This window comes from Malurus melanocephalus, unplaced genomic scaffold (assembly GCF_030028575.1).
Source record: "Malurus melanocephalus ecotype Western Australia unplaced genomic scaffold, MMel_1.1 scaffold_624, whole genome shotgun sequence".
Classification (NCBI taxonomy): Eukaryota; Metazoa; Chordata; class Aves; order Passeriformes; family Maluridae; genus Malurus; species Malurus melanocephalus.
In genome coordinates, this window is record NW_026623856.1 from 111,254 (window position 1) to 123,560 (window position 12,307).

General features: G+C 35.4%; 1 protein-coding gene across 1 annotated transcript in view; it reads right to left on the reverse strand.

The window, feature by feature from the left end:
* The window catches only part of WDR17 (WD repeat domain 17), a 37,357-nt gene that overhangs the window by 10,831 nt on the left and 14,219 nt on the right, over positions 1-12,307 (reverse strand). Inside the window, 11 exon segments of the mRNA XM_057383336.1 lie at positions 519-618; positions 1,770-1,855; positions 3,095-3,227; positions 3,617-3,681; positions 3,954-4,109; positions 6,283-6,408; positions 8,154-8,284; positions 8,386-8,535; positions 8,672-8,874; positions 11,039-11,203; positions 11,894-11,980. Coding sequence (XP_057239319.1) covers positions 519-618; positions 1,770-1,855; positions 3,095-3,227; positions 3,617-3,681; positions 3,954-4,109; positions 6,283-6,408; positions 8,154-8,284; positions 8,386-8,535; positions 8,672-8,874; positions 11,039-11,203; positions 11,894-11,980 — 1,402 coding nt within the window.

Genomic DNA, 12,307 nt, shown 5'->3' on the forward strand with positions numbered 1-12,307 from the left:
GAAAAGAAACCATTTGTAAAACCACAAACAAAATTAAAAATCTAATAAAATGTTTCCTACATGTATGTTCTGGTTTTGTACTGAGAGGTGGGTTTTTTCTTCCTATTTACTTCTTCATTTAGACTGTAAATTCTTCATGGTAGAGATTACATCTTCTGAAGCACAATAATTTTCAATTCTGAATGGGTATTTTCAGTCACCATAAACAGTAACACTAAGATGTAAATGTCCATGGTACTTAAGTATTTTATATTGTCTAATATAACAAGATACTGAACATACAATTCAGCAACAACATGCTACTCTCTGTGCATAAAAGAAATTTTGAGTTTAATCAAATCAAGGGAGTTTTGCTACTAACTTTAATGCTATAAGGATCTAACTGCATAAATATAAACCAATCAAATGCCATGCACCATTTCAAAATGTGATACATAAATTTTAGAACACGTGTGCAGATCCAAAAAGAAAGTCAGTGTTGGCTTTTCCCTTTCTTTGGTTAAAGTAAAAAAGATTACCTCTATATTTTCAACAGCCAGATGACAACATGCTGCAAGCACTGCATGGCCATCCTGAAAATACCAATCTGCTAGTTCTTGGCTGACCTTCTGCAAGAGCCTGCAAGAACAAAACATGAATTCTGCAAGGTCACTTTAATGCTGGAGTTCCTTGGGTCTTAATTTATGTAAAATTTACCACATTTGCTTCTATACCCTAAAAATTGTATATTTGACTCACAGATAATGATACTACTAGCCTGAAAATACAATCTGTTTGAGCTTCACCCACTAGTTACGTTAGTGCATCCTGAGGTGGGCCAGTTTCCCAAAATCCCATACATACATCAGTATGGAAATGTCTCTTCACATTGACAGAAGAAAAAACCAAATATTGGTATAGTCAATCTGTACCTGCAAACTCTGCACCAGTATTTCTCTAATACTCACCAGTATGCTCAAAAATTGCTCATGTAAATTAACTAACTACACAGTCTCTGAACTGCTTTTGTTACTACACCTGTAACTTGATAATGTAATTAAGGTTTTTGAGCGCTGTTCTAAAGAAGGAGAGGTGCATATTTGGGATTTTTTTATGGGCATGGACAAAGAGAATCATAGATCCATAAAATGGCTTGGAATGGAAGGCACCTTAAAAAACATCTTGTTCCAAGCCCCCTGCCATGGGCAGGGACACCTTCCCCTAGACCAGGTCACTTAGAGGCTCATCCAACTTGGCCTTCAACACTTCCAGGGATGGGGCATCACCAGCTTCTCTTGGCAACCTGTGCCAGTGCCTCACCATTCTCACAATAAACAATTTTTTTCCTAATATCTAATCTAAATCTACTCTCTCAGTCTGACTTTTACTGTACATTGTCAGAATCTTCACTGATGACAAACAGCAAAGCTTCAGGAGGAGATTATGTATAACAGGGGATCCCAGATAATGCTAAATCTCACTCTACTTACCAAAAGTTTTAAGTTAATACACTATATATTTAAGTGCATAGGAATGCATCTTAAATATCAAGGGAGTGAAAAGGACATTTATAATACATACTTACAAAAAATCCATTTTGTGCCAGGAGGCACAATAGAGAAATGAACGTAGCATCAGGTAGTAACTCTATTAACTAARTAACAGAAGATGCAATATTTTGTTGAACTCCAAACTGGTGATGCAAAATTAAACCATAACATTTTACCTTCCTTAATGACTTTACACTCCGCACTAAGATGAGGTTTTAGATACAAACTGTAACAACTTACTCATTATAATCATCAGTATTGTTTCCACCATAATCTCCACTTGCTGTGGAGAGTGGCAACACCTGTATATTTCCTTCACAAGCTGCCTGGGAGTGAATAAAAATAAAAAAAATTGATTAGTTAATTCACAATTCAAACTGAAGATAAAATGCAATTTGTCAACAACAATAAAAACAATCTAAGATCTATAAAAATCTTTCTAAAGCTCAGTTATAACAAATAWTTTTTTTTAATGTTTAAATCAATTATTTACTCATAGCTAGATATTAGCCTAGTATTATCTAGCCATACAAGAATTCTACAGAAGCAAGAGACTTCTTCCTTCCTAAGCATTTGTGCAGGATTTTTCAGTATTGGGATGCACTTAAAATGGATAGTGAATGACACAACCTTGATTTTTACACCCCAAGGAACAAGCAGATCTGCTGGAAGGTTGAAATCCAAACATAATTTTCTGCAGGTATACCAGCAAACCTGGAAAGGTTTGGCATACAGTGGCTTAAGGTATCTGGCAATAATTTATTATTAACATTAAATACAAAGAGATCAGTGTGGGTTAAAATTACATCAGTTAATAAGGTGGTATTTGCTCAAGGGTTGGACTCTATGATCTCAGAGGTCATTTCCAAAATAACTGATTCTGTGATTCTCTGAAATTCTTTCATGTGCTTTAAGATGTAGCTGGGATAACATCATTAAACCTAAGGGCTCAGTCAAAAGGGAAAATAAGTCCTGGTACTTCATTGCTTATTATCATCTGATTAAACCTTTGAGATGAAGACTATTCTATGAATTTTGATCTCTCTCTGGAATACCTCTCTTGCATGAAAAAATAAGATCTTTCTGAAGCTTTAACTTGCTTTAAAACATCACAACTTGTTAAAACTAAGCATGAGTCAAAATTCCATTCTGTACATTATTCAGCTAAAATACACAGACAGATGGTTTCCCAATAGAAATTCAAAGAAATCTATTTTCTCAGAGAAATCAAATCCTTTGATGTTAAGGGCAATACTGACTGTTGAAAATCAGGTTCCATTTCAATCAAAATTGAACACATCAGTTTTCATTATGGTAATCTGATTGCAGTTTCAAAGAATCAGGCTTTAAATATGTAAACATGATTCAGGCTTTACATCTCTTCCTTATGATTTCTGCATAAAAACTGGTCAATATCATATGGAAATAAGGACTAGGGCATCACTATTCAGCGATTTTGCAAAAGTGAACAGAGCTAGCTTTCTAAATTTGCATGTCCGATTCTGAGTTACAAGCTAAGAGCTAAATACATTCTCCACATTACTACTACACAGATGTAGTAATACCTGTGCAACAAGTAGAGCCTCTTTAAGCTGACCCCTTGAAGTAAAAAAAGAAACCAGTTTCTTCACATCTCCAATAGCTACACAGTATGGGATGACATCATCATTTTCTTCCTGAATTAACTGATCAGCTCTCCTAATTAAACAAATAAATAAATAAATAAACAAGAAATATCTACACATATGAACAGTCATCAAACTTATCTATATGGTATAGGTGTTAGATGAAGCCAAATAAATTTCACTGAAACCTATCTGCCTTTCCAGACTTGCAAACTGTGAATATTGCACTAAAAAGTATATAAAGTTGCATTTTATGTTCAACCCTTTGATTCTTGTACACAAAGTTGTTGAAATCCTCCACGGTTCCATTCCAAAGTTACTGAACGAAAGTAACATTCCTAGAATACTGTAGCAAAAGACAAGTATAACTGACATTAGTATCCATCCTTCCTACTTGACTGTGTCCTTTTATGGACTGAAGCTGCAATTCAGTCCAATAATAAAATATTTTTATTAACTTACCTTTGCATTAACTTCCTCCAATATTTCATTGATACACCAGGTGCAACTGAGAGAGCTTTGTCCCACTAGAAGAAAGCAGCAATACATTTAACCAACTAATTTTTGTTTGAGAAACAGCCATATGGTAAACTAGTGTGATTTTTCTTCCATTAAAAATGAATATATTAAGAGTTAAATAAGGAATGGGTTATGCTTTAGACTGCATATGTTAAAAATAATTGGAACAAGATTACATTTTGGAACTTGTGACTCATTTGCCTCCCCATCTTTCCTAGGGTAGCTGGTTTTCAGAAACCTTCATATTTTAATAGTCTTCAATAGTATTCTGATATTTTACCTCTCCAAGTTCCACCATTAGCTCACAATATCGCTGAAGCTGTCCTAATCTTAAATGTATTTCTGCAGCTTCTTTGAGTCTTTCCTCTTTGCTTGATGCACCAATACCGCCTCCAAACTTAGACATCTTTACTGTTGTCAGTTCTTGTGCCTTGGACTGAGGGGAAAAAAAGAAAAGATTAAGAAGTTTTCTGTGATGAAAATGAGTTTTCTTAAGAATTGACTATTGTTATATATTACAGTGGAATATAAAGGTTATAATTTAAGAAAAAAACTTCTTTAGAGAAAAGGCTAACTGAAAGAGATTTCAATGAGATTATAGTGAATATATATGTTGTAAAAGTAACTGTGTTTTATTACACACATACATTTTTATTATCTTCCTTTAATAACTTTATTTTTTAATTCTCGTATATAATAATAATTCACCCAGATCTCTCTCATAAAAATCTTGGTATTTTGAAACTTAGAAAAAAGTATTTGTTATCATAAACCATATGAAGCTGGAAGTCGTATGTATTATCATTATAATGATGTCCACATAAAGAAATAACAAAGACAGTAGATTTAACTGGTAGACAATAGGCTCTGGGGCCTGATCTGTTGTGGCCCATTAACCTTATGGCCAATAAATTATTTATATTCCCAGCTACTGCAATTCTTTTTATTAGTTGGGGAGATAAGACCTAATTTCTTCATCTGTCAGTCTGAGAAACAAGCTGCAATAGAATTATATGTAACACAGAAAAAAAAAAGCAAAGTGAGCTTCACATTTCAAAAATTCTCAGTTGAATTCTATCACCAATGCACAATGATGGCATTTGGCTACTCGTGACTTTGCAGTACCATATATGGAAAATGAAGAAAGAATTTTCAACATTTGTCACCAAAGTAAACTGCCATGTAGACCAATAGCAGCTCCCAAGTATCTGGGCTTTTTCTAAATAAACTATGTTAATTTCTTTCCTCAGCACCTCCATATTTGTAATTATTTTCATGCTGAAGTTTCCAGTGCATTCTCTCTGTTCCCTAAAAGCAGAAAAAACACAGTTGCTCTACATCCTTGCTTCATCCTGAAATGTCTAGGTGCTGCAGTGCCATTATTCAGTTTCTTATGAAAAAGAGAGTATTAGCAGTTCTTAAGCAGTCAGCRTTACCCTACCCCTTACTTTCTCTTAAAGGTCTCAAACAAGATTCTGAGTCAGGAAGAAGGGGACAAAATACTTTTAATTAATGTGAACACTTAATCCAGCTCCACAGAATGACCAGCAATTACTGTAGTTACTCTAGGTAACTGGAGTTAGAAATGCATGAAATCATGTTGCAGGGATAAACAGACTGTTTACACTGCACAAATCAAGAGCTAATGTCTTCTCAGGCTAACTGGCTAACTTCTCAGGATAACTTCTTTGGGCATGTGGACACACAAGCAGAGCTTCATAGGATTAGCAGAACAGCTGCTATTATTATAGTTAACAAAACTAATAAAATTTAATCACTTGAGCATCATAAGGAATGTAGGACATTCTTAAAGAGCTTGTGATTTTGCAAAAGGGACAATATGTAACAGCAAATAACAGGTGATACCTGGCAAGTATTAGCCCTGGGGCTGGCAAGCGCATTCCCTGATCCATACCAGTAGACAATTTTTCTTCTATTTACAATTCAATCACTAGAGTATGAGATTCTTTAGTATTCCTAAGAACTTCCTAACAGAACAATGAATCTGCATATTCTACACAAACTGGCCGCATATTCATAAGTTCAGCTACTAATAACTTTATGGCCTAGTACTTGAATTTCCTATTCTCATCCAACTCACTCTTAAGCTGCACATCTGTATTAATGAGAATAAATTCTTGTTTTACCCATTCCTTCTTCCAGAAGGACATACTTCTGCTGACTCTCCTCCATTTTCAGACATGAATTCCATCTGTACATCTGAACATAGCTACACACTTCATGTTAATACAATCAAATAAATTGACTTTTCTGAACATATAAGTACAGTCTATATAATAGGGAAGACAAACTCACTTCATAGCTGAAATTGTAGTGATGATTGCTTTGCAATTTATTTAACTGTTTTGAAAAATGCTTTTCTAGTTATTAACTGCAATCTAGCCTTTTAACCCTGAGTATACACGAAGTCACACAAACTTAGCTAGATACTATTGTAACAGACAAGTATTGCAGTGAAGAGCTGGTATTGCACAAATATCTTTGGACATGAAATTGTGACTCTGGTAAAACAATGAATGTTATTTTTAAAGAGTAAAAAAGAAGTACATGGACTAACCATTTTCACATATTGTCTGTGCTTCACTTACCATTCTAAATCTAATGAGGTGCTTCATATGCATAATTCCTTTGCAGTAGTTTTGTGGAAGCAAACTGTCATCCTGTCCTTTTATTACAGCAACCAAATCCCATAAATTTTTGCTGCCTCCTGGAGGCTAAAATTATTAGGGAAGAAGAGTTTTATTACAGTAACAGTCAAGAGAGAAACTTGAACTTATAAAGTCATTGGAAAAGATTGTCGGTCAACTACAATAAATACCATTTCAATATTAGAATCTTTATTATGAAAACGTGGATTAATTCAAGATACTACAAATTCGTCAGTCCTCTTGAAGGCAGTGAAGATACAGTGAGATCCATGAACCTATTTGGTTATGCATGGATGTAGCTGAGAGCTTGCCATTAGAATTTTCCCTTTTGCTTCCAAGGACATACAAGCCATCTTGTGTCTGATGCYGGCACAAAACAGTCAGCTTCTGGAGTGCAGGAGCTGACCCAGTACTTTACCACTTTCTGTAAAGCAAAGGCATGGGCCAGGGATATTAAGGCCTCAAGGCTTGATTGCCACAATCTGGTTTATTACCTTAATATTAAATTTTGAAATAGACCCATATAAGATAATGGCATATGCACAAAGTAACTTTTTTAAAAATAAATTTTAAGCATTTCTATTGGTGTAGCCTTTGAGACCAATCCTTCTGCAGCAATAGGACAACAGCTTATAATTGAATGAGGTCTAGAAGAGAGTATTTCAAAGCTCAAAAAAATCATTAAACCTTTGACCTGAGAAAGCTTTGCTAAGAATAAGAGGATTACAAGTTTAGAAGTCCAAATATTTCTGAGTTGATAAAAAGCAAAAAAAAAGCATTCCCTACCGGGAAACATTCTTTTCCCCTTGTCCACTACCNCCCCAAAAAAAGAAAAAACTACTCTTTTTTCTGTCAATTAAAACTCTTATTTCTCTCCTCATAGTTTAGCACAGTATCTCATTTTCTGGACTCAAAAAGCACTGAATGTAGCTGATCAAAAAAACTTTTGTTCTTGGAAAATTCTAATATTCTTTTAACAGTTTTACTCTCAAATCAAAATTTGTAACTTCTGTGAAACAACGAATTCCATAAAATATATTTTTAATAAAAAAGTTAATATCCAGATTTGAAATTGAGCAAGATTGTCTCAGGATTTCTAAATAATACACTTCCATTTAGCTACAACTCAAAAAAGAATTTTTGGATGAACTAGGTCCTTGCAGACCAGTGTTTTGACTTAAATTACAACAGTGTTTGACACAAGCTGTAGTTCCAGGTCATTTTTGTCCTTATTCTACCTCAAGTTCAGCTCCTCTGCAGGTAAGCACTCACAGGGACCCAGCAGTTTATATTTTAACTCAATTGCACTGAGAGGCTCTAACCATTTGCATAAATTATTACTGCAGTGAAGAAAAGGCAATACTGGGGCATGGGTCATCCAGATCTACAGATCCCGGAACATAAAGAGAAGTTTGGGCACAGATACTTGGGCAGTTCAAACCTTATCAGTAATGAGGGTGTTCTTTTGATGAATTAAAAATTAAATGCTCAAACACAGTTTGATTAAACACATACTTTAATTTCTTTCAATAGCAAATTGCTGTCAAATTAACCTTTCCTATAGAAAATGATATTGTTTCACTAATTTAGCTTTGCAAAAACCTGGTGTTCACAACTGACAGACAATTCAATCATGGATATTTTTACATGCAGATCTGTTAAGAAATAGAATGGATTTCTGCCTGTTTTCTAAGGTCCCTTCAAGAAAAAGAAAAAAAATGGTAGAGAAGAAAGAAATCTCAATTTTGAACACTGACTTCAGCAGAGAAAGTCATGCACTGACAAAATCCCTAAGTTTGCAGAATACTTACTGAAAAACATTCTGAAAACCACCTTAGTTTTTTTCCTCGATGATTTCCTGGCAACTTTTCCAATTCTTGTTTAATATCCCTGGAAACTTTACCACACAGCAAAGGTGGAGCACCGGATTCCACAGCAYGATCTAACACACACAAAGATTCATATATTAAAATAAAAAACAAACAAAGAATAAGAATAGTAACATAAAGAAAATTAAAACAATGGTATATACAATTTGTTTACCTGTATTACTGATAATATCATCCCAACATCTATCTGTTATGATATTTATTTGTAGTGGATTTATCAGAGGTGTCAGTGACCAGAGTCTCACAGTGGAATCTCGAGAGCAGGATGCCACAGTAAATGGACGACTAGGATGGCATGTTAATCCTAGTAGAGAGGACATTTAAACATGTAGTCAATTAAGTTTATCTAATAATCTGTTTGATTAAATTACTTTATAAATGTCAAAACATACTAGAACGCATTTCAACACAGAAATAAAACAAAATTTAAAAAATGTTACCATATACATCTGCACCATGATCATAAACCGTGTCCAAACACGTTCCATCTCTTGTGTCCCAGACTCGAATTGTATAGTCCCAACTGCCAGATATTAGAAGGTAAGGAATTTCAGGATTCCACATCAGTCCCCGTACTGGAGCTGTATGCCCACTAAGAACATTTATACAAGCATCCTGTGTATAATCCCATATCCTAACAGTACTGAAACAGAATGAGAGACCAATTTGCATCAAATCAGCTATTGAAATGTAATTATTTCTCTACTTATATTCTAAGCTTCAAATTTATATTTGCATCACATCAGGCCTCAAAGTTTTATAGCGAAAGGGGCTAAGTATGGCTGGTGACCGGTCATGGTGAGCGATGCTCCTCAGGGTTCAATTCTAGGGCCAGTCCTGTCCAATGTATTTTATTGTCAAGAAGTTTGCTATCAAGTTCTTTCCTATCATGAATCACTACAATATGAACTAACAGATTTTGCTTCAAGCAAAAACCTGTAATGAATGGTAATTAGGAAAGCTATAGAAGTCAACGCTTCAAACTTGCTATCCTTTACAAAAACATCTTGTATACTCTGCAGGGAAGTGGCTTAGAATTAYAGAAAAATGCTTCCTCCTGCTTACCACAGACTGATCTCCCTCAAAAGCAATGTCATTAAACCAACAAAATGGAAGTATCTAATACTCATAAAATTCTCTGTAGATTCTACTTAAGTATACTTTTGAAAACTATCAAATAAGAGCAGGTCTTGCATCTGTTTCTTTAGACATAATGTACACATGTGGTATCCTGTTTGTATTATTCCTCTCAGTAACAGCACCAGGCACTGACACTACTCTTGGGAAAGCATTTGGAAAGTTGCACTATTGCAGCAGTTGCGACAATTTTAGATTGTCATGGTTTTACTTGGTCTGATTTTTTGGTGGTGGGGGGATGGGACCAAGAAAACCACAAAGATGGCTGCTGTGAGGTAGTTCTAGAAGCTTTCTCCTTCTTCTCCAACAAAAGGAGCTCTGCCTCCTGTGTTTTAAAGCCAATCCATCATTGGCTCTGGGTTGACTGACAGGCTGCCCATCAGGCCTGGGCCAATTGCACAGGTTGGTTACACCTCTGTGATGACATATTATGTAGTATTTAAGAAAGAAATCAAAATAAGATAGGGCAGCCGCCATGTTTAGTTTTAAGTTGTTAGCATGTAGTTTTTAGTATCATGCACCAGGAAAAAAACAGAGCAGGAGGGTGAGGAGATGTAAGAAGAAAAATGGAGACCTAAAGATCACAGAACAGTAAGGAGAAGCTGTGCCCTTGCTGTGATTCTCGAACATGGAGGAAATAAGTGTCTCGGAAAGGACTGAGAGAGAGACCTGAATAGGGAACAAGAGAGAGACCTTGCTGTGAGGAGGAAAAACAAAAAAAACCCCTGGCCTTTGAGGACTGGACTGAAATGATTAAGAAGAAGATGTTGTTCTGCKGGGAGGGAGAGGTGCCTCCGCTCAAGCAAATGAAGCTGTGCTCTGCCAGGAGGTTTGTGATAGTCGGTCTCACGCTGAGAAAACAACGCAGTCTGGCCTTGAAGGACATTCTTTCTTTTCTCCTGTGAGGTAAAGGAATTTTTCTTTTCCCTGCCATTAACAGTTATACACTGACTATTCTCAGAGAAGACAACTCCCACAGTTGGAGCTCTAAGAATGTTTCTCCTACGACACTTGACAATAACTGAGTGTTTTGATCTGTGTTAGACTTTCATTTTCCTGGCCCCCTTTGTGTGAGGGACAACATGGGGGGAGTGGAGAGGGATGGGACTTGGAAAAAGATACGGGTCCTCGGAAAGGATAACAAGTGTCTTAAAATGTCTATTTTATTTTTCTTCTCCTTGTAAATTTATCCCTTATCTCTGTTTTCCCCCCAGTGTCTTAGTATTCTTAGTGTGTAGTAATAAATCTGTTTTGCAACTTAAGTTATGTAGCCTGCCTGACTATCTTTGTGGAGCACATACATATCTTTCTCCCAATTATGCTATGTTTATCTCAAAGCCATAAATTCTCGTGTTAATTAGGTTTTCGCTCTCCCTTCTCTCTCTCTGGTGGGGGAAGGGAGAGGACGTCGTGGCTGTCAGCACAGTCAAAACCACCACATTTTGATGCCGTAACTCGGATAAGGGAAGATCAGGTTTTAAACCCACGACATAGATAATGATCCTGCTGCCCAAATATACATAAAGCTAAGAGCAAAGCTAAAACCTGAATCTGAACAAGACAGTGGTTTAGATTCTTAACTATTCACAACACCATAAAAAGTAAAGATCTTAAATTCCTCCAATAGTCCTGTGTGAGGTTTAAGTTTTCTAATAGTTAGAAATACTAACCAGTCATCAGAACCACTGCAGAGGATTCCTTCTCTGAGAGGAGACCACCGTACATGAAACACCTTTGCAGTATGCCCAGTGAAAAGTTTCAGTGGTTGATCAGAGCTAGTCGCCAAGTAGTAAACACGAACATTTTTATCCTCACAACCAGTAGCTATCATATCTCTACAAAATAAAAACAGCAAAATCCTTGGTCACAGAGATGATCAATGCTTTTTTAAATTTTTAAAAAATGTAGCATGCAATTTGCAATTTTTTTTTTTAAATAGCGTATTTTTCCTTCTCCTTTGTCTCCTTAAGATTTAAAGAAACTAAATCAGAAAAAATCTTGTTAGAGATCTATTAGTTGCAAAGGGGAAAAGTGTTTGCACTAGTCTGACCATGCACCCAATACTCAACTATTAATAGATTGAATAACTATACATTTTTTTTTTGATAAAAGGTTCTCATGTTATTATTAGAAACTATCTACAAAATACACATATAATCACAATGCGTTTAGTTGTCTGCTACATCTTCACCTTAGCAATCACTACAAGGATGCCAACCTAAACCCCTCTTTCATGGTATTAAATGTCTGCCTTTTTCATCCCCATTATATATTGAGCTAGATAATTTTTTTTCTCTTATCAATATGAAAAGATCCTCCTTTGAAAGTTAAGGAAGTTCATGGTGTTCAATGAAATATACTACCAAGAACAGAGAGCTGCTATAGGCATATCCTACTGTGGAACAGATAATTTCAGTGTTTTACTATCACAGTGAATATCCCATTCTAAATAATTTTGTGTTACTTTGCTGGTAAACAATTTAAATAGTAAATATTGTCAATTCTTTGGGCTAATTTTTACTTACTTGTTGTTTTGACTCCAATCACAGCCAAACACTGCTGCTGGATGTTTGTACTTGTGAAGAACATTGCCATCAATAGTTCGAATAATACTGAAACCAATTACAACATAATATTATAAGAAAAAATACATCTGAGTAGGCTACAAAAATTAAGTTTTATTCTGTGCAAATAAGCCAGATAGGAAAATGATTATACACAAAGAATATGAGAAATAGTCACAAACAATATCAGCCCCTTAATTACATCTAACTGGATGTTGACTGTACAACACCTAACTCAACTTCAGTATCTATGTTTCTTCAGAGGGGCTTTAAAGATGTTCACGGTAGTACCCCTTTCTTGAAAGGATACTCATAGCCCAAAATCAAAGCTGTGGTCATAGCTTTAAGGTACAAATAGAGCTTCAGAATTAAAAA